This window comes from Amblyomma mixtum, chromosome 10 (assembly GCF_055824585.1).
Source record: "Amblyomma mixtum isolate Tamu chromosome 10, ASM5582458v1, whole genome shotgun sequence".
NCBI classification, from domain to species: domain Eukaryota; kingdom Metazoa; phylum Arthropoda; class Arachnida; order Ixodida; family Ixodidae; genus Amblyomma; species Amblyomma mixtum.
The window spans coordinates 6,582,567-6,609,982 of record NC_143021.1 but is presented as its reverse complement, the minus strand read 5'-3'; the positions used below and the strand labels follow the sequence as shown (position 1 = coordinate 6,609,982).

The following is a 27,416-nucleotide window of genomic DNA, read 5'->3' as shown; positions in this document are numbered from 1 at the left end:
TATTCGGCGAAGAATGCGAGCTTCACGGATCGATAAGGATGGGTGTGGTGATGGTAAATCAGCTAAGGCCAATTTTTGCTGCGTGGTGCGTTGTAAGCCCTGACCGCCTGCTCCGTCGGTGGGCTCGTCCATGGAATCCCTGGCGCCCGGTGTATAGTTTCGCAGGCAAGCTGGTGAGCCAGCTCATTGCCGGGGATGCCCATGTGACCAGGGATCCACCGAAGGGTCACCAGTCGTGGGCTTAATGCTATGAGGGCGGCGTCTAAGGCCGATCGGGTAGGGAAGGGGGGGCTCTTTCGTGGAAGGCACGCAGAGCTGCCTGCGAGTCTGTATAGACAACATATGCGGGGGCGGGGGGTAGGGTGGCAAAGTGTGTGATGGCATCGGCGATCCCGTGTATTTCTAGGGCGAGCGTGGAGGGTGGGGAGGTGTATGGACCGGTTGTGTGAGTGCTGGTTGTAGAGAGGCAAGGGTGGAGGAAGACGGCTGCTGTGGAGCCCGCAGTTTCAGTGAGACAGGCGTCTGTGTAGGCCACCGCCGCAGCGCTCAAGGGTGGCTTGTGGTTGTATGCGTATGCTTGGCGGCGGCCTGCGTGTGTGTTCGGACATGTTGCGTGGAATCGGTGCGAGGCGGAGGAATGGGGGGGGGGGGGGGGGGGGGGGTAGATCAGAGACTGCGGTGGGTCTGGGAAAGAGATGGGTGCGTACGGAGTCTGGGATAGTATCCACCGCACTGGTGTACTGGACAGGCGGATGATTTCTCTCTCCCAGTGCAGGTTAAGGAGGGCTTGAAAGGGGTGGAAAAGCCCTGTTCTGTACAGGATGTTTGTAGAAGCCTGAGGGGGAAGTCCTAGTGTTGCTTTTTATAGTGTATTGAGGGCCCGGGTTAGTTTGTCTTGTGTACTTGTAAGAGGGCAGTAAGGTATGTAGTACAGGAATTCGTTCAGAGCCAGCGCTTGAGCAAGGCGGCTGGCGTGTGTCTCGAAGAGGCCGGCATGTTTTAAAACTACGCGGTGAAGTAAGTGTGTGATTGAGTGTCATGTGCGTATGGATTGACTGATGGCAGAGGTGAAAGTGTTGGAGGTGAGTGGCATACTCAGGATACAACAAGAGTCGACGCGGGGGGTGCGCTGTCCGGCGAGGGTGAGGGAGATAGAGAGGTTCATCGTCCGTTGATGTTTGCTGCGTGTTATGAGTAGAAGTTCAGATTTCTCGGGAGCGGGTTGCAGGCCCGCTTGGGAGAGGCGTGAGGAAATGGTGTTAAGTGCATGTTGGAGTGTGATTTGGACTTCTCCCGGTGAGCCAGTGGTGACCCACAAGGTGAGATCGTCTGCATAGAAGAGGAAATGAAGGTCGGGAATATCGGCTAGGGCCCGGGCGAGCGGGACCATGCCTAGGTTAAAGAGAATGGGAGAAATGACGGCACCTCGTGGAGTGCCACGAATGAGTGGGATGGGGTGAGACAGTTTGCCGAGATAGCGGATACGGGCGGAGCGGTGGGAGAGGAAAGCTTTTATGTAATTGTGCTTGCTGTGTCCGCACTGCGTGTCAGCTGGTATGGTGAGGATGTGGTCGTGTGATATGTAGTCGAAAGCCTTGCGTACGTCAACTGTTACTAAGGCTTCGACCGGCGCAGAGCTGGAGCATTTGAGCTAAAGAAGATGTTTTGAAGGAGAAGGAAAAGGTCTTGGATGGATAGTGCTCGGCGAAAGCCAATGAGGGTGGTGGGGGGAGATAGTCGGTGGCCTGAAAATGGGAAGTGAGGCGGGCAAGCACCATGTGCTCCATGAGCTTGTCCGCGCAGGAGGTGAGGGAAATGGGACGGAGGTTATTGATGCTCAAGGTTTATTGGGTTTTGGTATGACTGAGACCAGGGACGATGTCCATCCACTGGCAGGGTGCCAGAGGTCCAGGCGTCGTTGATGACAGAAGAAATGTGTAGGATTGAAGAAGCGTAGCTTGTTGGGCCAGTTGCTCCATGGTACGTAGAAAACCAGCGAAAAGGACGCATTCACAAGGAGGAGAAGCACACAGGACAACGCTGGAAACACAACTGAAAATTCTTTACTTGGTGGATCGCCAACATCAGAACAGGGCGCACATGCGCGAGCACCACAAACGCTATCAAAACAGCAAACACAAAACTGATTAAGCGAGCGAAGATTGCATGTGGCAACCTATGTCCCATTCATGAAAGTGTACTCTTTTGCCGTGAACCTCACAGAGCTGTCGCTGACGCATTCAGTTCCTAACTGCTTAATTATAAAAGCTTCTAAGATTTCTCGTTCTATCTGTGTTTTGCCGCGGCCAATGATTTTGACATTATGGAACAGAGGGGTGCAGTCTTTGCAGTGGTTGCAATGTCTTGGAAGATTTGCTGTGTTGCCTGGCAGCAGCAAAGTGCGGTGCTGCCTCATACGGTCGTTGACGCATTGACCCGTTTGACGTATGTAGGCCTTGCCACAGGACAGTGGGAGCGAGTAAACAACATCGGTGTGCATTTGGTGAACATGCTCTGGTGTTTAACATTACATTTCTTTTTTGTGCTAATTTTTGAGATACGTGAACAAAGGGACGACAGTGTGGTGGGCGCAGAAAAGACTACCTTAACACCGTATTTCATGGCTACCTTTTTAACATTATGTGAGACTTTATGCAGGTATGGCATTACAGCAGGTCTGGATTCATCACTAGGCGTTTCATCTTTTTTGTACTATGACTTAAATTTACTGGTCAAGGTCTCAGCAATAGAAACGAGGACGTCCTCAGGGTAGCCCGCTGACTTCAAGCGGTCAAGTTGCGCTAAGAAACTCTTTTGCATACAGTGTGCACAAGACCTGCGCAGAGTATTACAGAGGCAAAGGTTGGCAATGCCTCTCTTCACAAGTTTGGAATGCGAGGAGGAGTAGGGCAGCAGGCTTTTCTTGGTCCGTGGAGAGTAGCTCCAGCAAACATGGCTTTCTTCAGAGAAGGTGAGAGTCAAATCTAAAAACCTAATTCAGTCATCAAGGGGCACTTCATGAGTAAACCTCAAGTCAGGACAGGTATCGGTAAAGAAGGTCAATATGTCATTTGCGGCCTCTTCGACACTGTCACGGAAAGTTAGTTTCATGAAAATTAAGAAATCGTCTACATACCTAAACATTTTCACTACTCAATCGTCAATAAGCGTGTCATGCAACACATTGTAAAATGAGATAAAAATATGTGGCATAAAATAGGAGCTACACACGAGCCAATGGGAACGCCCTGCTTCTGTATGTACCTGCACTTTTCATGTTCTACCACAGTGGAAGAAAGGTAGCAAGTCAAAAGTTCCAAAAAGGAATTCACCGATATGCCCGAGCTGTTCTGGAAAGGCACTGCACCTCGGTTTTCGATGAGATCCCGCACAGTAACTAACAAGTCCTTTTGGGGAACTGAATAGAAGAGGTCTTCGATGTCCACGGAAAAGGCGGAATTGGCACTCACACTGGTAGCGGATAAGTATAGTCCACGACGTCCATCGAGGTCCGAACGCTAAAGGGGTCATCAGGTGCCAATGGGTTCAAGGATCGTTTCAAAAATTGGCCCACTAATTTCTGCCATGAACTGTCCTCTGTGACAATGGCCCGAACAGGGCAGCCAGTTTTATGCGTTTTTGTTGCGAAAAACATTCTCAGCACGTCGGTATTCTCTTTCTTATTAACTTCTTTAAGCAAACCGTTAAGACTGAGGTTCTCCAGGAGCTGTAGGGCGTGACTTTTTATCTTAGAAGGCTTTGTGTTGGCAGGCTTGAAATTCTTGTTGATAGCCTCGTGGGACTTACTGGATAGAAGGCTGTTAAGCATAACCACGAAACCACCCTCCTTATCCGACAGGGTTAAGCTTAGGTTGTGGCTATGGAAATAATCACTGACATAGCGTAGCTTAGCTTGGCTGGAAGCAAGATAAGACAGTGAACGCTTGAAAAAACAGTGAAATGTGTAGGCTTCGGGGGCAACATTCTTAAGAGTTGTGTATGTGATTTTGTCTGCACCGGGAGTAGATCGTGTGCTACAACGTGCGAGTGTTGTGTCAAGTTCTATGTGCGTGAATGGAATGTTGCGACCTTCTGTCGCGACGGTCAAGGGCGGGCTCACCCTACCGCCCATTAGTGTTTTTTTTTTTTGTGCCATCTCCCACTTGTCGCTTTCCGCCACATGTACTTCTGGCCCGGGGGGAGCCTGGGGGGGGGGGGGGGGGACGTTTGGAGGCTCGCGCTCAGGTTTTCCGAAGAAATCAGTTAGGAGCCTTGCCGGCTCACCCAAAGCGGCAGCTCTTTGTTTGAGCGCGTGCGCCGATGCCCCCCCCAAAGGTGCCGCGGTTGGAAGGGGCTTTGGACAGCGTGGGGAGAACCAGTTGTACTCCGGACGCCGAACGACGAGCTTCGCTGACTGCTCGAGCGTTCCGAGATATGTGCGGTTGCTTGCTATTGATTCTGTGTACTGTACTTAATCTGTAAATAAATTCACCGAGTTAAGTTTTAATCGACTGGATCAAGTCTGATCATTCATGATTAGGCCAACGAATAGCGGCAGCGACGCATAGTTACAACAAAAGTTCTGGTGCCGAAACCCGGGAATGGATTTCTTAGATCGACCGGACCCCAACGACAACGACAAGATGGAGGAGCTGAAGAAGAAGAGGAAGGCTGTCAGAGCATCAGCGACGCGTCTCACTGAAGAAGCCGACGACATCTTGGCCGCCGAGACAGCACCCGACATCGAAAAGGTGAGCGTTCTTCTCGAGCGCTTAACGGTGCAACGACAGCTCAACGATGTGGACTCCGCGATCGAGCCACATATCAAAGATGACGACGCAGACGCTGAGTTTGAACAGGTCCTTGAGTATACGGACAAGATTGCCATTAGCATCTGCCGATTAAAACTGGTTGGTTGGTTTATGGGGTTTAACGTCCCAAAGCGACTAAGGCTATGAGAGACGCCGTAGTGAAGGACTCCAGAAATTTCGACCACCTGGGGTTCTTTAACGTGCACTGACATCGCACAGTACAAGGGCCTCTAGAATTTCTCCTTCAAAGAAATTCTAGCCGCCGCGGCCGGGATCGAACCCGCGTCTTTTGGGTCAGCAGCCGAGCACCATAGCCACTGAGCCACCGCGGCGGCGCAGATTAAAACTCAAGACAAACCCTGAAAGCCGGAAGGAATCAGCGACCACCTCTACGACTTCCGCACATCACAAGATAAAACTTCTGAAATTGGAACTTTCGAAATTCGACGGAAGAAGAAAAAATTGGCAGCCGCTCTGGCAGCAGTTTGAGCCAGCTATTCATACGAATCCGGACCTCTCCCCTATTGACCGCTTTAACTACCTAAAGAAGCTGCTTTCTGGAGAAGCTGAAGCCGCCATCGCCGGGCTTCAAGCTACAGCTGAGTGCTGTACCGATGCCATCGAAATCCTTAAGCAGCGATTTGGCGACCAAGCGGCCTTGATGCAGGAACACATGCAGGGGCTCATCAATATTCGGGGTGTGATGTCTGCGGGAAAAGTACGTGACTTACGGCGGCTCTACGACGGCCTGCAAGTGCGTATGCGAGGCTTGAGAGCGTTAGGTGTTGGCGCCGACAGTTACAACGCGATGCTGTATCCCGTCCTGCTTCGTGCACTTCCAAGGGAGCTCGTCCTCGCCTATCACCGCGCGCACGCAGAGGACCATCATGCACCGAGTACAGCGTCATCTACAACGCCAGAAGACTGTGCCCGAACCACGACGCCCTCAGCAACAGCGACGGTCAGCCGGACACCACTGAAATCTCTACTTCGGTTCTTCAGACTGGAGTTGGAGAGCCGCGAGAAAGCCTTCGAGCATCGACCTGACACTGCACCCGGTAAGCCAGCGTCTCCTTTTCACGGGCCAAAGGTAGAATCAAAAGGGAGCATTCGACCCTCCTCGGCCACAGTTTTGCATGGCTCAGCATCAAACAACTCCTGCCCAATGTGCGGATCAAGCAATCACGGAGGGGAAGATTGCAATTCAGATCTGGATGTGAAGCAGAAGAAGCAATTTTGCTTTCGCTGCACGAAACAAGGTCACAGATCCAAGAATTGCAGAGTGAGATTGATCTGTAAAAAATGCACACTAAGGCATGCGACCTCCATGTGCGATCCCGCCTTCATTAATAACTCATCGAAAGGAGAGGGAGCTACCGAAAGAGCTGGAAAAGTCATCCTGCATGCTTCCGAAGCCGAGGAGAATCGCTCCCAACAAAGTGTGCTAATGCCAACGGTGACCGCTTGGAACAAAGGGACTAAGGCGAAACGAATGTCTCGAATATTATTTGACAGCGGAAGCCAAAGAAGCTTCATTTACGAAGATTGCTCGCGGCGGCTCGGTTGCCAACTGCTAGGAACCGAAATACTAACTATTGGAGTTTTCGGAGGAGTACAGAAGCAGCGCACATTCCGACGCGTCGAAGTGCATCTACTCGGAAAAGATGACCCCAAAACAGAATGTAAAATTGAGGCCTTGGAGGTACCTACTATTTGCGACCAAGCCATCCCTTGTCCCGACGGGCAGATCAGGAAGACTCTGCGCGAGCTCTCATTGTCACCGGGTGACGAATTTAAGCATCCCCACAATGCCCAGATCGATGTCCTGGTCGGTTCAGATCACTTCTGGGAGTTTCTAACTGGCAGGTTGGAGAAATTGGACTCTCAGCTAACGGCACTCGAAACAGTGTTTGGATGGGCAGTGCAAGGCAAAACTTCATTTTCCTGCCAGGAAGCGACTTGTGCTCATGCAGTCGTGTTAAGAGCGACGGTTTCAGATGAACAGGTAGAGCCTGTTTTGAACTGTTTCACACCTGTCGAGCTTGAAGAACAAAGGGGAGTAAAAGCCACGAAGCCCGTCTGCGGAGAAGAAAGCGAACTCCTAGACTTGAATCGATTCAGCTCCGCAACTAAGGTAAACCAGGTGGCAGGTTGGATTCTGCGGTTTGTAAACAACCTGCAAACAAAACAAAGGCATGCCGGTCCCCAAACGGCTCTTGAATTGGAACGTGCACAACTTTACTGGCTGAAGCAGGCACAGAAATAGACATTCGGTACCGAGCTGCAGCGCGTAGCCAAAGGAGACAGGACGCCGCATGACACAACCCTCAAAGGCTTCGTTTTACGGAGAGATGACAACGGGTTGCTACGGATACGCAGTCGCCCCTGTTCAGCGGACAAGGACTACGAGGAGCGGCAGCCTATCGTCCTACCGAAGCAGCACAGATACACTGTCTTGTTAGTGCATCAGGCTCACAAGAAGTTGTTGCATGCAGGAGTGCGGGACATGCACGTGCAACTGCGCGAAAGGTTTTGGATAGTGCGCGGCCGGCAGTTGGTGAAAGCTGTAGTGCGATCCTGTGTTGCGTGCCGGCGGCTGAGTGCCACCCGCGTCGAAGTGGACAGGGGCCAACTCCCCCCCGACCGAACTTCTCAAGCAGAACCTTTCGAAGTCGTCGGAGTGGATTTTGCTGGCCCACTCCTAGTGAAAGAGGGTTCAAGTGTAGCTAAATCCTACATTGTTCTCTTCACTTGCGCTGTGACGCGTGCTGTGCATTTAGAACTGGTGAAGGACATGAACACTGAAGCCTGGGGACATTGTTATGGTCCGCGAAAGTCTTCCTCGCCTTCTGTGGAAAAGCGGAGTCGTTGTAACTGTGTTCCACGGACGCAACGGAAAGATAAGGTCTTGCGAAGTCTGGCTGCCGAAGGACAAAGTGGTTAGACGACCTGTACAGCTTTTGTACCCGATTGAGCTATCAGAAGCGTAGAATTAGTCGTCGACCCATTCGGCGGGGGAGTGTTGCGACCTTCCGGCGTGACGGTCAAGGACGGGCTCACCCTACCGCCCATTAGTGTTTTTTTTTTTTGTGCCATCTCCCACTTGTCGCTTTCCGCCACATGTCCTTCTGGCCCGGGGACCGCCTGGGGGGGGGGGGGGGGGGGGGGGGGCGTTTGGAGGCTCGCGCTCAGGTCTTCCGAAGAAATCAGTTAGGAGCCTTGACGGCTCACCCAATGCGGAAGCTCTTTGTGTGAGCGCGGGCGCCGATGCCCCCCCAAAGGTGCCGCGGTTGGAAGGGGCTTTGGACAGCGTGGGGAGAACCAGTTGTACTCCGGACGCCGAAAGACGAGCTTCGCTGACTGCTCGAGCGTTCCGAGAGATGTGCGGTTGCTTGCTATTGATTCTTTGTACTGTACTTAATCTGTAAATAAATTCACCAAGTTAAGTTTTAATCGACTGGATCAAGTCTGATCATTCATGATTAGGCCAGCGAATAGCGGCAGCTGCGCATAGTTACAACATGGAATGTCTAGTGCGGGAAGGGCTGGGCCAGAAATAAAGTCGTTGGAAGTTAGTGAAAACCTCTGTTGGAGTATGGGAGCGGAGAATGTACCAGGATGATTTTTGATGTAAAGTTCCGTCTAAGCGGTCGCATGTTTGTGTCCAGTGCTCGGTGTCGAGTGTTTTGCAGTGGGAGATAATGTCGTTGAGGAGTGCTTGTATTCTGTCGCGTAGCTGTGTGTTGTGTGGTTGTGTAGCTAATGTGCGTTGAAGACGTTTTCTCCGCTTCCACAGTCGTAGAAGGTGAGGTTCAGGTTTGTCACAGGGAATAGGACTGCAAATTTCACGTGTGGCCCGTGACTGGGTGTTTCTTAGATCAGCGACCCATGTAGGTAGTCGGAGGTGTTAGACGGGGGTGGGGTTAAGAACCGGCGAAAGTCTGACCACGAAGTGTGTCGCACCTTCGCCCTCTCTATCTAGGGAAGCAGCGCTACGGCACAGGGCCAAAGGGGAGAAAGGGACGAACACAGCGCTGATACACACAGGCCCTGTGCCGTAGCGCTGCTTCCCTAGATATGTCAGACCAACTCGCCCACCAGTTCATGCTGTACACCTTCGCCCTGCGTCGGGGGTGTTGTGTGGGTATGTTGATAACAAAGATGGAATGGTCACTAAGTAGGTATGTGTCAGTACTGTGCCAAGTAACATGTGGAATGCGTAGAGCGAAGGTCAGGTCGCGTGTGGTGTCTTTGTGATAGGAGGAACCCTGTCCAGTGGGGCGTAAAAAGTCATTCAGCAAGGAGTAGTGTCGAGAGTATATATGATCGTGGAGTAAACGCCCTGCTTTGTGTGTGGTTTTGTAACCCCACTGTGTGTGTGGAGCGTTGAAGTCGCCTGCCACAAGGAGCGGGGAAGTGATGGTTTGGAGGAAGTCGAAACGGTGGGGTAGAAGGGAATGCTGTTTGTGTGTGTGGGGGGAGGGGGGGTTAGAAGTTAACGAGAATAGTGGGAGGGGATGTAGATGCGATGAAGAGCTGGACGGCAACTAGATGCTGCGTGCGTATATCGGGATCAGGAATTTTGAGGACTGAGAATTTGAGGTCTCTTCGGATATATGTTGAGACCAGTGGTGTTCGATCCGTAGAACTCGCATGAATCGCTCTGGGTCCCGGAAAGGGGCGTACGCCTCTGGTTTCCTGGAGTAGGAGACCAGGGGGGGTGGGGGGAGGAGCTGGGAAAGGACGTACAGTCTTTGTCAAAAGTTTAGAGCCCAGGTGGTTTACTTATTAGCCTTGCAGGGGGACTCCTGAAGCACTCTGGAAAGTCCTACCCATTGCAGGAGGCAGAACCAGAGATCTTCTTACCCAGAGGAAATTTGGAGCGCTGGAGATGCATCACGAACCACACAGTGAGGCTCAGAAGCAAGCCCCCTCCAAACTTTTGACAAAGGCTGTACGTGCCGTGCAGATGCATCGGCAGTTCCATTGGAGAAAGCTATGGAATGGGGGCGTGTCCTAGTCTGATGTGTCCTCGGGGGGGGGGGGGGGGGGGGCACTGAAGACGGCCACAGGGCTTTTTCTTTTTGTGGTGTGGGAAGTCAGATGAGGAGGAGAGGGCTGTAAGTGTATGCTGAATTTGTTCTATGAATTCCGCCTGCTTGGCTACGGCGTTGGAAAATGTAGTGACTAGGGCTGTGAGTTGAGTGATCTGCAGTGTTCATGGCTGGATTTGTTGTTCCAGGGCTTCTTGGCGTTGTGGTATGGTGTCAAAGAGGGAGGCGAGGTGGTTCATGCGTGTCTCAAAGGCCTGCATGCCAAGTTGAAGCTGGGATAGAATATCGGGTTTATCGGGTTGTTGTGTGGGTGTGAGGGAGTGTGCTGGTGCGGGTTGGGGAGTTGAGGGAGTGGGAAATGACCCACCTGAATGCGGTCGCGAAGATGGCGGTTCTTGGCATAGGACGCTGGCGGCATCCGTACTGGAGACTGGGCTTTGGGTGGGGATAGGTTCCGGGAGTAGACTTGATGCGGCAGTGGTCGCTGGGTTTGGGTGTCAGGGAGCATTGTGTTGGTGGCCGTGAAGGTCCTTGCCGGACATCTGCATAGGTCTTAATAGTGCCAGTGTGAATGATGAAGGGAAGACGCTTGCGAGAGGAGTGGTTTGAGTGGTTGCGGGGGTTTCAGGGGCTGTTGCCCGAGAGATGGCTTGGCGGCGGGTCACGAAGTTTTGCCCTTGTAGAGGGCTCCGCTCGGGCTTGGTCCTGCTGCTTGCGAACCGGGCAGATGTCGGATGGTCCTTTTGACAGTGCAGGCACCAGGGCGCACAGGGATGGGCAGCGTTCGTATGGACAAAGGTGGTGGTACAGGTAGGGCAGAGGGCTTAGGTGGAAGGGCACTGGAACTGTCTGTGCCCATACTGAAGGCAGCGAAGGCAGCACAATGCCCGGGGACGGTGTGGGTACCAGCGGAACGCTATTTGTTCGAAGTAGATTGTTCGTGGGACGGTGCGTCCCACGAACCACGACGGTGCGTCCCACGCCGTCCTGGTTACTCAAAAGTAACCAGGACGGCGTTTGTGGATCCCATCATCCATACACCGGTGATGGTGTGGGTCCGGGAAGAGATGTCAGCCAGAAGTTGGGGGTGAGTGAGCCCGGTGCGATCAATCCGGAATATTCCTCGGGCTGAGTTTTCGGGGGTGAGTTCGTACGTGGTTAGATGGTGTGGGGTAGATAGACAATAATAGAATGATAGACTATAAGAAATATCTATTAACAAAAATCAAAACATTTCATAATATGCACATTCAGATAAAGCATATTAAACCATATGCATATTAAAGCATATAAAACTAAAATGCGTTCACCCTCAAATGCTCTACTGCAACATATTGCAACCCAGAGGGCCACGGCACCGCCACTGCGATCCCACGCTCACCACTGATGTATCTACAGGTGCTGCTGCTGATTTTCCTGGGCCGGCCATGGACGATGCACAAGACGGAATGCCTCAACGATACAAGCTCCCAGCTCGGCGCGTGTACGTCAACCGACTGCGGCCTATCAACATGTTTTTTGCCTGCGTCACCTATTCTGGATGCTCCGCCACTTCTGGACGCAGTGGTCGATTCCGTCTGGCAACGTGGGACTCTGACTGCTGATCGGGCAATACAAAAGTGCGCGCCTTTCGACGCCCCTCTGGGCCACGGCACCGCCACTGCGATCCCACGCTCACCACTGATGTATCTACAGGTTGGTTACTATGACGCTTATTCGTACCGTGACGATGACGTCTGTCTTTTAGCGGTGTCGTGGCCACCTCATGTTTTGAAAATTTTCCGCGCTGGTGTATCCTATTTATGGTGTCTGCTAGTTTTGGGAGGCGATGTCGAGCTAAACCCGGGACCCATGACTAAGGCTCAAGAGGAAAAGCTGGACGTTGTGGCTGGTTCCATCTTACGCCTTGAAGCTAGCAATGCAGTCCTTCAAGACTCTGTCAACAAAGTGCTTCAGATTCACGCAGACTTAAAAATTGACTTAGAAAAACTAACAAAGCGAGTTCACGATCTAGAGCAGAAATTTGCAACCGCACCATCTGCTGAGCTCGTGGTGAACAGTGACAAGGGTCTCGCAATTGTACAGGAAAAAATTGACGACCTTGAAAATCGCTATAGGCGATCCAATGTTCTATTTTACGGTATAGATGATCCAGAGAAGTCGGAAACTTGGGAGGAGTCTGAACGTCTCGTTAATGACTTTTGTAAAGAAAAACTTGGGCTTACTGTTGAATCTGTTTCCAGAGCACATCGCGTGGGCCGCTTTTCTTCCGAGAAAAAGCGGCCTATCATAGCCAAATTTTTTAATGAAAGGGAAGTTGACACTGTCATGAGCCGCGGCTATAAGTTAAAAAACACGAATTTAAGCATCTCGCGCGATTACTCCGAAGCCGTTCGCGAAAAGCGACGGAAGTTTCTCCAGTTTTCAAAATCTATTAAGAGAGATGGGGATAAAGTGCGACTCGTTTTCAACAAGCTCTTCGTTAACGATGATCTTTACATGTGGAGCACCAACGAAAGTCGAGCCATTCTTGTATCAGGGCGCGAGGATGGCGAATGACGTCCTCCCTCCGTTTCCGTTAACCTGAGTTCATCGACCACCTCACCTGCCAAAACACATTGTGGTAATGATAACGAATGGCTGTTTTTGTACACCAACATTAGAAGTGTTGTAGCTAACGGTATTGCACTATCATCTTTCATCGATTCATGTCAAGCTTCTTTAGTGGTACTAACTGAGACGTGGCTGAACGACACTATTCATGATGTCAACATCTTTACCAGTGCATGCAATTTCAATTTTTTTCGCTGCGATAGACAATTGCGAAGGGGGGGGGGGGGGCGGTGTTCTCATCGCGATAAAGGAAGATTTCATTGCCACACCTATCGTTATCGATACTTTCCTTGAATGTGTTTGGGTTTCTTTGAATGATGGTGCATTTCGTGTCATCATCGGCGTTTTCTACCGTCCTCCCGACATGTCTGGTGCGTTTTCAGATGAATATCATCGGGTGCTCAGTGAAATGTATGCGCGTTTTCCCAATTCCGCTGTTATTATATTTGGAGATTTTAATTTTCCAAGAATTAATTGGTCAACACTTTCCGTAGTGGACACAGATGCAGAAGACATTCTTTTCTCAGCACTTGCCTTGATTTTTCATTAACACAACTCATTAACCAACCAACACGATCAACTAAAGCCTCTTCCAATGTACTTGACTTAGTTCTCACAAACAAACCTGATATATTTTCAGGCATAACTCATGAGGAACGCATCTCTGACCACGATGTTATCACTGGGTACATTAAATTTCGCGCTAGTAAAAAGATAACTACTAAAAAGAAAATAAGATGTCACGGCAAAGCAAATTTTGATGCAATTAATGCAGAATTATTAATGTTTTCTGATTAATTTTTGCATGATTTCTGCTCTCGCTCTATAGAGCAGAACTGGATCCTTTTTAAAACTGCCCTCAATGATCTCATCGACCAGTTCATTCCCATGTTAACCATTACCTGTGATAGCAGTTCTCCTTGGTTTACCAACCGTCTTCGGCGGCTGAACAACAAAAAGAAAAAAACTATACAGACAGGCAAAACTGAATGGTCTTGTGAGTTCACATGACAAATACAGAGCATGTGAAAAGGATTATAAGGCACTATTAAGATCTACTCGGCGCAACTTTTTTTCTCATGATTTGTCTTCCATGCTGAAAAATAATATTCGCCGTTTTTGGCGTGTGGTAAACCCAGTAATTCGACCTGACATCACTCTTACAGATTCTGTTGGTGTTCCCATCCCTGATTCAGAGTGCGCTCAAATTCTTAACGATGCGTTTGTAACTGTGTTCACAGATGAAGACATTACTTCCTTGCCTACATTAAGCGCACTAGTGGGGCTAACTATGGACGAGATAGTCATCAGTGAGCCTGGCGTTTTATCTCTACTAAACAATCTCAAAACATCTTCTAGCGCTGATCATATGGGCTTCAATAATAAAATTTTAAGGAATACATCACATAGCATTTGTTCCATGTTAACCGCATTATTTTCCCAGTCGCTATCAACTGGCACCATTCCTAACGACTGGCGCATAGCTAAGATAATACCCATTTTCAAATCAGGTGATCGTGCTTCTCCGCTTAACTATCGTCCCATCTCCTTAACAAATACAGTTTGTAAATTACTCGAGCATATTATACATACTCAGGTCATCAACTACCTTGAAGATCATAACATTATCTTCGATCATCAGCACGGTTTTCGCAAGGGCTACTCATGCGACACCCAACTTGCCGGTTTTATTAATGATATTCATGCACTGATTGACGCTGGTTTCCAAGTTGACGCAATATTTTTAGATTTTTCTAAAGCATTTGATCGCGTTCCACACCAAAGGTTGTTGCTTAAACTTTCCCAACTGAACATTCACCCTAATATTATTGCATGGATAGCAGATTTTCTCTCATCTAGAATTCAGTTCACATCAGTTAACAACTCTAACTCATGTTACGCTAATGTTACGTCTGGAGTTCCACAAGGCAGTGTACTGGGACCTTTACTTTTCCTCATCTATATTAATGACTTACCCAATTGCGTGACGTCCAGAATTAGACTATTTGCTGACGATTGTGTGCTTTATCGACGTATAACCTGTAACACTGACAGCCAGCCACTCCAGTCTGATCTTGAAGCGATAAGCACATGGTGTTCTAATTGGTTAATCCCTTTAAATCTTTCCAAAACTAAGCTCATGTCTTTCACCAACAAGCCACGTATTCCTACCGCCTACTTTCTTGATAACAATAGTGTAGAATTCACCACAAGTTACAAGTATCTTGGCATTAACCTTCAATCCGACTTATCATGGAACCATCATATTAATCTCACTCTTGCCTCCGCTAACCGTACTTTCGGACTTCTCAAACATAATTTAAAAGAGGCCGCGACACATGTAAAAAAACTAGCGTACACCACATTAATCCGTCCGAAACTCGAATACGCGTCTGCCATTTGGGATCCTCATCAGAATTATACCATCAGTAACATCGAAGCCCTGCAGAACCGTGCTGCGCGATTCATCTTTTCTGATTATTCATGTTACACCAGCGTCACCTCATTGAAGACTAAAGCCGAGTTAGATAACAGCACTGCGCCGGAACATTTCCCGTCTATCACTCTTCCACAAGCTTTATCACCATCCTTCCCTTCATGATGAATTCTTTCAGCCACCGCCAGTTATCTTTCCACGTCGCGATCATCCTTACAAAGTTAAACGCATTAACTGCCAGTCATTCCATTATGCCTATTCTTTTTTACCACGCACAATAACCGAATGGAACGCTTTGCCATCAGAAATTGCCACAGAATCTGATCTAAATAAGTTCCAACATCTTATGCACTCACGTTTCAACAACTAAAAAGGTATTTTTTTTAGCGTTCTTTTCTTCCGCCTTGTCTTCTTTTCATTTTATATTTTTTGTTTTGTACTTCAGCGCACCTTTTCCAGTGTCGTCTTTTTCTTTTTCTAGCGGTGCTGTTATTTATGCTCAAATTTTGCTGTTATGTGCAATGTTGCGACCCTTTCTGTGAATGCCTATTTATGATTAATATTTTGTGATTTCTATTTTATTTTAGTGCAATATTTTTAACCTTATAACAATGCTTTGTACTTACTACCCCCCCCCCATGTAATACCCTCAAATGAGGGCCTTTGGGGGTATTTTGAATAAATAATAAATAAATAAATAAATAAATAAATAAATACTTCAACAGCTGTCACAATCTCGCCTTAAGCAGTGGTAACCGTCCTATCAATTTTATGCACTGAGTGCAAGTATTAGAGCGGACCTCGTAAGCCCCCGTTCGTGGGCTGAGCCACATTGTTGCCGTCGGCGCAACCGAGCCAAGCTATAAGTAATTAAATGAAAATAAACACTCCGACGACACGGATTCTAACCGGTGAACAGATCAGCTACGCTGGCCATAAAGCACTAGGCTATCGCCCAAGCCGATCATGCCTCATTCCGCATCGTCTTCAACTAAAAATTCGGGGGGCACTCTGACTGTTCTAAAGTGCGTAGAGGCGAAAGCGTTTTCTGCACCACTTTGACTGCCTCTGCGGCACTGGTGACGTCACCACTGGATGACGTCACACACAGTTATTGACTACTTACTAAGTAATCACAAACTACTATTTAATGAAGAGCTAATTACTGACTAATGACTAAATACTAATTAACTGATAATTAATTACTCTTAAGCTTCGCCTTCAGGAGTGTGACAGGAATGCGACAGCGTATTGTAGTCCATGGAACGGCACTACCCGTTCGGCGCGATGCCTTGCCCTTTGAACGCAACGCTTTTTGAGGCCAGGAAATGGCGCAGTAATTCTCTGTCAACTCGGTGGACATCCGAACCGCACCCTACAGGAAGGGAGGAAGTGGGAGTGAAAGAAGAAAGAGGGGCCGTAATGAAGAAAATAAAAATAGTATTTGAGGAAGGAAATTAGGCAGTAACTGTCTCACATATCTCGGTGGACACTCGTCAAAAGCGTGACACCTCTGCTGACAGCCTTCTGTCGACAATGATGAAGCATTAAAGGCTTTCGCCTTAATAATACTATCGAAATAATATCGTCGCCATACGTGCCGACGAACCAGTAAAGAAAATTGGCTGTGGCTTAGCGAAGGTTAAGCCTGGATATCTCGAAGCGAAAAGCTGCGGCAAGACGGAGGAGGAGCCGCGCGTGTAGTGAATACGGTGCTGTCTTAGAAGGTTGCTTTAGAGACATGTACTGTGGTGTGCATTCCTTTCGGGTGTACACCAAGATATGAGAGACAGGCATTTGCTTTCCTTAAAACCAATTTTCATTTCATTTCATTTTCCTTAAGGTCCGTACGGCGCAGTTCGGGTATCCACCGAGATATGACAGATACAGGCGTCTTTTTACTTTCCTTAAAACCAATTTTTTTTTCATTTTCATTCCTTTATGGCGCGGTTCGGGTGTGCACCGAGAGAGAGAGAGAGAGAGAAACAACTTTATTGCCATAGATTGGTGGGATTTAGGGCAGGTGGTCTTGGTGTGGCCCCCAGGTGGGGCGACTTCCTGGGTCCACGAAATGAGTGCCAGTTGGATGCTCTTGTGTGGCCTTTTGAGGAGTTGGTTCCATCCTTCTTCGGAAGGAGCTGGCAGTAAGGTTCGAGGGGGCGGATTTCCCGCGCAACCCCAGAGGATGTGTGCCTGGGTGGCGATTTCTCCCTGGTAACAATTTTGGCAGACGGGGTCGTATTCCCCGTCTGTGATGAGTGAAAGTCTAGAATTGCTAAGGATGGAGTGTGTCTGCAACCTGCGGAGCAAGGCGGCTTGCGCTCGATTCAAGTCGGGGTGTGGAGGAGGGAACTGGCGTCTCATCTCTCTGTAGAGGTTGGTAATTTCGGCAAAGGTCTGGGGAGCCTCGGCAAGAGCGTCTGGGTCCGTGGGGCCGGCCGCCTGGTTGGTTAGTCCTCGGGCTAGTCGGTCGACCCCTTCGTTTCCAGAGTTTCCCGCGTGGGCGGGTACCCAGACCAGGTTGATCTTATGGTCGAGAGTGCAGCCGCGAAGGATGCATGCAGTGGGGTGGCAGATAAAACCTGCCGAGTAATTTTGTATCGCTCTTTTGGAGTCGCTTAGGACTGTGCGCGTACGTGGGTCAGCGATGGCCAGCGCGATGGCGGTTTCTTCTGCCGCTGTCGGAGAGTGAGCTACTACTGTGGCGGCGGTGACGAGAGTAGATTGTGGCGTGGTTGCACAAGCCACGTATGTGTTTGCACTTTGCCGTGCAGCATCTACGTATATTGCGTGTTCGTCGGCAAGGTATGTGGCATCTAGTGCTTGGGCTTTCAGCTGACGGCGCGTATCATGGCGGCCAAGTAGCATGTTTTTGGGGACTGATTTTATAACTAGGCGGCCATAGACCCCTATCGAAATGGGCGTCGTGGGGTGGACGTCGCCTATGGGGTTGATGTTGAGACGGTCAAGTATGAGCCGCCCGTGTTTAGTGCGGGAGAGGCGGTGGATTTGGGCGGTCTTGTGTGCCTCTATGAGTTCTGTGAGCGTGTTGTAGATGCCGAGTTGGAGGAGGTGCTGTGTGCTGGCGTACTGAGGTAGCCCCAGTGCCGCTTTGTACGCTGAACGTATAATGCTGTTCACAGCTTCCTCGTCCTTCCGGCGGAGGTGATAGTAGGGGTAGGAGTAGACTATCCTTCTAATGGGAAAGCTTGCGTGAGCCGACAGAGGTCATCCTCCTTCATACCTCTGCGGCGGGTGCTGATGCGGCGGATAAGGCCGTTGATCTGATTGGCTGTGGTGCGGAGGCGCTGAATGGCCTCCGAGTTTTGCGTGTTGTTCTGTATTAACATACCCAGAACGCGGATGGTGCGGACCGGAGGTATGGGATGTGTGTCGACTTCAAGCACAATAGGTTCTTGCGGGTCGGGGACTGGCAAGCGAACTCGTCTGTCCCTGATGACTAGTAATTCGGACTTCGTGGAGGAGCATGTGAGCCTATTCGCCTGTACAAAGGAGTGTACTTTATCGATTGCTGTTTGGAGGGAGTTTTGGATTTCCCCGTCAGAGCCAGAGTTGGTCCACATGGTGTAGTGCCGGAGCTCCCATTTCGCTGGCTGGCCCCCCTGGAAACAAGCGCTGCGCGCTCGCCGACGCTCAAAGCAGGCCCAGACTTTCTCGGACAAGTCGCGACATGCAGCGTGACTCATCCCGACGCCGCGGCGCCGACACGGACCCTTCCTCCTCTCCTCCTCTCCGTCGGTGCGAACTCCTCAGACGCTCGCCGGCTCTCGACCATTGGTCTAATTTGAACGGTGGCCAGTGATTGGAGGATTTGAACGGCTGGCTGCCGTAACCGTTTCCAGCGGCTTTAAAAGCGGAGCCGCGCTGAACCCGAGCAGCAGACGGGCAGCAGAAGAGCCATCACGCCGGAGCTACGCTCGCCGCCGGGGCCGCCCTTCTTCTGTGTGCCTGCCCGTGGTGCTCATGACCCTTGTATCATGTAAAAGCCCTTGTACATACTGTACATAAACGTCCTTTTACTCACCGTCGCCTCGACCGTTTCCTGGCTCGGACTCCTAGTCCCAACAGTGGTGACAGCGGTGGGATGCCACAGTCCCAACAGTGGTGGCAGCGGTGGGATGCCCCAGTCCCAACATTGGATGGCAGCTGCGGGATCGACCGGCGTCAGCTACCTCGGCGCGGTGAGTGCCTGATGTTTTCCCCTCAATTCGCCAGACTGCTCTAGCACACGTGATTGTAGTTTAGAGTAGGGCTGTGTGTTGCACTGGAGAGAGCTTTGCTGTTTCGAGCCAAGTCGGAGCGCTTTGAAACGAAAGCTGGTGCAGAGGGAGTAAACGAGGCGTTTTGGAAAGAATTACTTGCGCGTGTCATACTAGTAGCGCTATAGTAGTGAACCGCAAGGGAATTCTAAAAGGGCAAGCTACAAGAGGCTATTGTGTGCGATGGAGAACTTCAAAGTGAAGGAACTCATCGAAATTTGTGAAGAGTTGGTCATTGATTTGGGCCCCGCAAAACGAAAGCATGCGATTCTTGAGATCATGCGGAAGGAGAATGTAACGGCTGAGGAAGCCAATGAGGCCTGGGAAGAGATCAAAGAATGCCGTGAGCGCGAGGCCAAAGAGGCAGAAAAACAGAGGCAGCTTGAGATAACACGGCGTGCTCGCGTCAGGAAACTGAGGGGCCTGGAGCTTGAAGCGCACGAGATCGATTTCGAGAGATATAAAACATTGTCCGCTCTACATGAGACTAACGGTCAGCAGCTGAGAGACAGGCCGCAGACCTTCGTGATCGCCGAAGATATGGCGAAATATTTGGCGGAGTTCGAGCGCGTCTGCGAGAGAAAGCGCGTTGAGCGGAATGGTTGGGCACAGAAGTTGGTGGCCCTGCTTTCCAGCGAAGCGTATGACGTTGTCAAGCGCCTGTTGGACGGCGGTTTGGCGGACAACGATGAGCTTAAAAGCTTCTTACTGACTATCTAAAGATTCTATCTAACAATATTTGCAAATTTTTAGAAAAGTATAACTTACTCTGTCAACAGCAACATGGATTTCGAAAACACTATTCAACGGCATCTGCAGTCCTAAGTTTGACTCAGTTAATTAATACAGCATTACATGATAACAAACTGGCCGCCGTTGTATTTGTTGATTTAAAGAAAGCGTTTGATACCGTCGATCACGCTATTATGCTCAACAAGTTAAACCATTATGGATTCCGCGGTGAAGTCTACCGCTTACTTTCCAGTTACATTGAAAACCGTCAACAAGCTGTAATTATGAATAACATTATATCATGCCTTCAATATTTAAAGACAGGGGTTCCTCAAGGATCTGTTTTAGGGCCCATGTTATTTTCATTATATTTGAATGACTTGCCGAAGGTCCTAAGTTGCTCGGATATTTTAATGTATGCAGATGACACTGCGATCATAGTTACAGCTGACAACCATGAGGATCTAGAAGCAAAAACAAACACTGAATTGGAAAAAATTTCAAGCTGGTTTTTTACCAACAAGCTAACAATTAATTCAAGCAAAACCAAATATATAGTATTTAGCTCAAGAGGAAAAGTCATCCATAGCAACCAAATTAACATTTTTATTAATGGCCACTCACTTGAACGAACACACTCATTTAAGTATCTTGGAGTCATTCTAGATGAACATCTTCACTGGAAAAATCAGATTAACGCCGTCTGTTCGAAGTTGGCCTCAGGCTGTTACGCCTTACTACAGGCCCGCGATTGTTTTAACACACAAACACTGCGTACCCTTTATTTTGCACTTATTAATAGTCATTTAACATACTGTATAGAATCATGGGGTTTGACATACAATACTTACCTTGATCCTATCCGGCGATTACAAAAACGGGCTATCCGAATTGTAACACAAAGCAAGTATACAGAGCCAAGTAAACCACTTTTCCAGTTATTAAATATCCTTCCTTTTGACCTTTTACGCTCTTTAAAGATAGCGGTGTGTGTAAACAACATAGTCAAATATAATCAACCTTTCAATGCCTCCCTGTTTCGCTCATCTTCTCGACTCACAAGAAACCTTACACATAGTAACTTTAATCTACCACCGAATTATAACGTTTACAGCGAAAGATTGGTGCAGTTTTCAGGAGCCAAGGTTTTGAATGCTTTACCCCCAGAAATAAAACAGACTCATGAAACAAATAGAGCATTGCGAACGTACTTTATGAGCCTTATTTGACATATGTGAGAATTGTCTTCGGTTTGTGTCTGTTGTACCATGTTGTTCATGAAAGATTTTTTTTTCCTTCTGCTGTAAAATGCACATTATTTTATTTTTTCCTTGTTGTATGATGTATTTGGGTCTTTCGCCGTGATTTTGTGCTTTTCATTTTTCACAAGTGCTGTGTCATTGCCTTGATATATTTTGTTTCTGAACCCCACACTAGCCTCTGGCTATGGGTTCAGTCAGTGTTTTGGTAATTTGTATGGCAAAAGTAGAAATAAAATGAATGAATGAATGAATGAATGAATGAATGAATGAATGAATGAATGAATGAATGAATGAATGAATGAATGAATGAATGAATGAGATATAACGTGTCACCGCTGGACCTTCGCCAAAGGTACCTGCGAGAGAATAACACCCCATCGTATAATGATTTTCCCTACCAGTTTAAAGCCGACATTTTAGAGTGGCTCGAAAATGCTGAAGGGTCGGAAGATCGTGACACAGAGGTAGAGTGCATCGCTGTAGAGCAGAGCTGCCAGTGCGGCACAGAGGAACGTAGTCCGTACGTGGCAGATGTAACTGCTGCTTTAACAGTGGGAATTGCCCCGCATTCGCCAACTGAGAAAGCCTCTATACCATCGGATGAGGTAGTCACAGCATCGGACGATGCAGTTACAGAGGTCTCGCCCATTGAAATTGTGGCGGAGTTACCGGAAAGCGGATCTCCTAGCGTGTCGAAAGCAGGAGAAGTTGCTGAAAAGGGCAGAGAGGACGTCCGTATGGACATTAATGAAAACGCCTGCGCCGACGCAAACGAGGACGGCACACCGTGTTGTGCAGCGCATTCAACAGAAATGCAGAAACCTGAGACTTCCGATCAACGGATGCGGACGCATATAGAGTTTGCGGACGCTGAGTTGTGCGCTAGTGTTTGCAGCGAGCGATGCGAAACGAGTCCCGTGCTTTCGCACTGCTCTGAGCTTTGCGACTTTCCAGAAAGCAGCTGCAGTAGCGGGAACACCGCGACTGAGTGCAGAGCCGACCCTCATCCGCAATCGGCTGAAACCCGTCAGGAGACTAATGTCAGGAGAAAACACTGGTTCTTCTGCGCCTGAAGAAGCTAAGGTGCGGGACGACAGTGGAGAACAGAACGTTCCAGACTACATAGCGGCGGTAGACGTCAACCCGTCCGAGAAAGATGAGGACGAATGCGCACTCAGAGACGCTGAGCAGGAAGAGCGCAGCTTTGAGGAACTTAGTGAAGGCGCCAAAGACAGGTCTGATCTAGGTAGCGCACGTGAATCGGCTGAGATTCATAGTGACATTGTCAGAGAACAGGAACCTAGGCGACGAAAGCAGCATGTGCTTCCTCAGGAGAAAATGATAGGAAAGCACGAGAAAGAAAGCTGCAACCGGAAGGAAAGTAACAGCCAGTTCCGAAAAGTGAGCTATCACCACAAGGTGACCGACAAACAGTGCTGCCGCCGAAAGGACAGTAAAGGCAAGCTCAGGCGAGAGAGCTGTCACCGAAAGACGGTGAAAGGCAGGCAAAAGAAAGAACGGTGCCGCCGAGAGATGAAAGGCAGGCATAAGAAAGTAGTTTAGAAGAACTTCTTGTTGGGCGAGTTGGTGCATTGCTTTGAAGAACCACGTTGCGCTATAAAAAAGACAAATACTGGAAAAAGCCAAGAGACAGACAGAGCGCAAACTATCAACTGAGTTTATTTGTGTGAAAATGCCTTATATAGTCAGAATCACAGCAAAAGAACAAGGGGAATGAGAGAGGGGTACAGCCAATCAACTCCTGGTCAACAACAGGTGCGCAGAAAATGGTTTTCCTTATTGTACAGTTTTACAGAAGTGTCGCTTACACATTTATCACCGTTTTCTTTAATGTGATAGGCCTCCAAAATCTCCCGCGCTGTTTTGTTTTTACTTCTTCCTAGTATTTTTATCTGCTTAAGCAGAGGCTCGCATCCACTGCAAGCAAGGCAATGAGCAGGCAAGTTTGCTCCTTCTTTATTCCGAATGGATCGGGCATGTTCCCCTGCGCGTTCATTCACGCATCGGCCTGTTTGGCCCACGTAGGCGCCTCCACACTTCAGTGGGATTTCATACACCACTCCAGTGGCACATTTCACATACTTTTCGGCATGTTTTATGTCGCATCCACTGCCTCTAGCTCCTTGGTTCCCGGTTCTCGGGCACAAGGCTGCGAGTTTCCGTGGGGCAGAAAAAACAACAGGGACGCCATGCCTCTTGGCCACTTTTTTTACGTTGTGCGCCACTTTGTGTATATAAGGCAACACCACGATCTTCTTTTTTGGCAGCGGCTCATCCACACTACCTCGATTTCTTCTTTTTATCTTCCTGAGAAGATTCTCGGCCACGGCTGATATGACGTCGCAGGGGAAGCCGGCTGAAAGCAACCTTTCAATTTGATTATTAAAACTTGTATGCACTGCATGCGGGCATGACTTGGTAAGAGCGGATTCCAGGCACGAGCTTGCAATTGCTCTTTTGACTGTCTTCGAATGCGCGGAATCATACGGAAGCAACTCTTTCTTTGCTCGTGGGGCATAGTGCCAGCAGGCGTGTTGCGAGCCGAGGTTCAGGTTAATATCTAAAAATTGCAACGACCCACTAGAAGGAAGCTCATGCGTAAAGGTCAAACCTCGCCCATACTGTCTAAAGGCAGTTAAAATCCTACTCACTGAATCAGTGTGGGTCAAGGTTATTTGTTTGGATAAAACAATCAAAAAATCGTCCACATATCGAAAACACTTACATACCCCCAGACTAGTAAACTCGTCATTTAGGGAACGGTCAATGGCAGCTAAAAATATGTTACTAAGAACAGGGGCGACGCAAGAACCGATACAAATTCCTTGTTTCTGAATGTAAAAGTTGTCTTTAAAAGATATGAAGGTGGCTTGCAAATAAAATTCGAGCAATGACATGAAGCTATCAGCTGATACACCAGCCGAGTTTTGGAAGCCTATTAACCCACTTCTTTCAATGCAATCTCGGACAGCAACAAACAACCCTTGATGCGGCAATGAATAAAACAAATCCTCGACATCTACTGAAAAGGCGTAGCCGATATGGTCATTGGAGTTGAAAAAGGTTACAACATCAGTCGAATTCTTTGTAAAAAAGGGGTCCTCAATTTGTAAAGCATTAAGGTGCTTCAGTAAATACTGGCTTATCAAGAACTGCCATGATCCCTTCTCGCTAACAATTGTTCTAAAAGCCATTGACTCCTTGTGCGTTTTTGCAGTGAAGAATACAGACAGCGCTTTTGTTTTACATGCAGTTATTGAGCTTGCGAGCCTGGACAGTTCAAGGTCTCTGCACAAAGCGGCAGCTCTGGTCTTGATCCTTGTAGCGCTGGGTTTCACCCGGACGAAGTTCTTTGCGATGGCTTGGCCCGCCTTCTCGTTGAAATCTTTATGACGTAGTACGACAAAGCCCCCGTTCTTGTCTGCCTGAAGCAATCGCAGTTCATTTTGCCTAAAATACGAGACCACCCTTTTGGTTGGGTCTTTGGCACGCCTGGTAGACGCCGTGTTGACCGTTTTGGTCAAAGCTTCAACACCTTCCAACAGGCACCTTTCTTGATCTTCTTGGTCAGCCTGGCTTGAAATCCGTCGGTTGATTGCTAGCAGGTCGTGGGCGGGGACTGAAGGCTCAAGACTGTACTTGGGGCCTTTGCTAAGAACACATACAACATCTTCAGGCAATGCCACGTCATTCGGGACCACAAGGCTGCTGGTGCCAGCAGTCTTGCTCATTGTTCTGCTGTGAGTCAGAGCCTGCTGAAGACACTGGGCCCACCAAAATTCAGTCATCTGTGCAGCAACTTTTCTGGCAGCACGCAGCTTAATTTCTGCTAGCCAGGTCGGGTCCATCGCAAAGCAAATCGAGCGCAAAAGGTCTTGGAACCTGCGTACTTGGCTCCAAATTTCTGATCTCAAGTATCTGCAAATGCGTTTCAGAAGAGCCGTTCGCGGTTTGATGATACCGAACAAGGAACTTCCTTCTTCGGGAATGAATCCCTTCCGGAGGCAGAAGGAGATGTACCTGGCTCGACATGTAGCACTGGCGATGAAGTTGACACAGGCGTTGACTTGTAAAGGGGAAGGAGGAACATTCATAAAAGGGCCCACGGTGCTCATCAGGTAGTTTAGAAGAACTTCTTGTTGGGCGAGTTGGTGCATTGCTTTGAAGAACCACGTTGCGCTATAAAAAAGACAAACACAGGAAAAAGCCAAGAGACAGACAGAGCGCAAACTATCAACTGAGTTTATTTGTGTGAAAGTGCCTTATATAGTCAGAATCACAGCAAAAGAACAAGGGGAATGAGAGAGGGGTACAGCCAATCAACTCCTGGTCAACAACAGGTGCGCAGAAAATGGTTTTCCTTATTGTACAGTTTTACAGAAGTGTCGCTTACACATTTATCACCGTTTTCTTTAATGTGATAGGCCTCCAAAATCTTGACCAAAACGGTCAACACGGCGTCTACCAGGCGTGCCAAAGACCCAACCAAAAGGGTGGTCTCGTATTTTAGGCAAAATGAACTGCGATTGCTTCAGGCAGACAAGAACGGGGGCTTTGTCGTACTACGTCATAAAGATTTCAACGAGAAGGCGGGCCAAGCCATCGCAAAGAACTTCGTCCGGGTGAAACCCAGCGCTACAATGATCAAGACCAGAGCTGCCGCTTTGTGCAGAGACCTTGAACTGCCCAGGCTCGCAAGCTCAATAACTGCATGTAAAACAAAAGCGCTGTCTGTATTCTTCACTGCAAAAACGCACAAGGAGTCAATGCCTTTTAGAACAATTGTTAGCGAGAAGGGATCATGTCAGTTCTTAATAAGCCAGTATTTACTGAAGCACCTTAATGCTTTACAAATTGAGGACCCCTTTTTTACAAAGAATTCGACTGATGTTGTAACCTTTTTCAACTCCAATGACCATATCGGCTACGCCTTTTCAGTAGATGTCGAGGATTTGTTTTATTCATTGCCGCATCAAGGGTTGTTTGTTGCTGTCCGAGATTGCATTGAAAGAAGTGGGTTAATAGGCTTCCAAAACTCGGCTGGTGTATCAGCTGATAGCTTCATGTCATTGCTCGAATTTTATTTGCAAGCCACCTTCATATCTTTTAAAGACAACTTTTACATTCAGAAACAAGGAATTTGTATCGGTTCTTGCGTCGCCCCTGTTCGTAGTAACATATTTTTAGCTGCCATTGACCGTTCCCTAAATGACGAGTTTACTAGTCTGGGGGTATGTAAGTGTTTTCGATATGTGGACGATTTTTTGATTGTTTTATCCAAACAAATAACCTTGACCCACACTGATTCAGTGAGTAGGATTTTAACTGCATTTAGACAGTATGGGCGAGGTTTGACCTTTACGCATGAGCTTCCTTCTAGTGGGTCGTTGCAATTTTTAGATATTAACCTGAACCTCGGCTCGCAACACGCCTGCTGGCACTATGCCCCACGAGCAAAGAAAGAGTTGCTTCCGTATGATTCCGCGCATTCGAAGACAGTAAAAAGAGCAATTGCAAGCTCGTGCCTGGAATCCGCTCTTACCAAGTCATGCCCGCATGCAATGCATACAAGTTTTAAAATCAAATTGAAAGGTTGCTTTCAGCCGGCTTCCCCTGCGACGTCATATCAGCCGTGGCCGAGAATCTTCTCAGGAAGATAAAAAGAAGAAATCGAGGTAGTGTGGATGAGCCGCTGCCAAAAAAGAAGATCGTGGTGTTGCCTTATATACACAAAGTGGCGCACAACGTAAAAAAAGTGGCCAAGAGGCATGGCGTCCCTGTTGTTTTTTCTGCCCCACGGAAACTCGCAGCCTTGTGCCCGAGAACCGGGAACCAAGGAGCTAGAGGCAGTGGATGCGACATAAAACATGCCGAAAAGTTGTGAAATGTGCCACTGGAGTGGTGTATAAAATCCCACTGAAGTGTGGAGGCGCCTACGTGGGCCAAACAGGCCGATGCGTGAATGAACGCGCAGGGGAACATGCCCGATCCATTCGGAATAAAGAAGGAGCAAACTTGCCTGCTCATTGCCTTGCTTGCAGTGGATGCGAGCCTCTGCTTAAGCAGATAAAAATACTAGGAAGAAGTAAAAACAAAACAGCGCGGGAGATTTTGGAGGCCTATCACATTAAAGAAAACGGTGATAAATGTGTAAGCGACACTTCTGTAAAACTGTACAATAAGGAAAACCATTTTCTGCGCACCTG

At 48.6% G+C, this 27,416-nt stretch overlaps 1 protein-coding gene across 1 annotated transcript; it reads left to right on the top strand.

The window, feature by feature from the left end:
• The first annotated feature begins 4,601 nt into the window (after positions 1 to 4,601).
• LOC149325061 (uncharacterized) lies at positions 4,602 to 12,424 on the top strand. The gene is made up of 2 exons (XM_089564177.1): positions 4,602 to 4,914; positions 11,211 to 12,424. Exons 1-2 carry the CDS (start codon positions 4,602 to 4,604, stop codon positions 12,422 to 12,424), a joined length of 1,527 nt encoding a protein of 508 aa, XP_089420303.1.
• Positions 12,425 to 27,416: the final 14,992 nt, after the last annotated feature.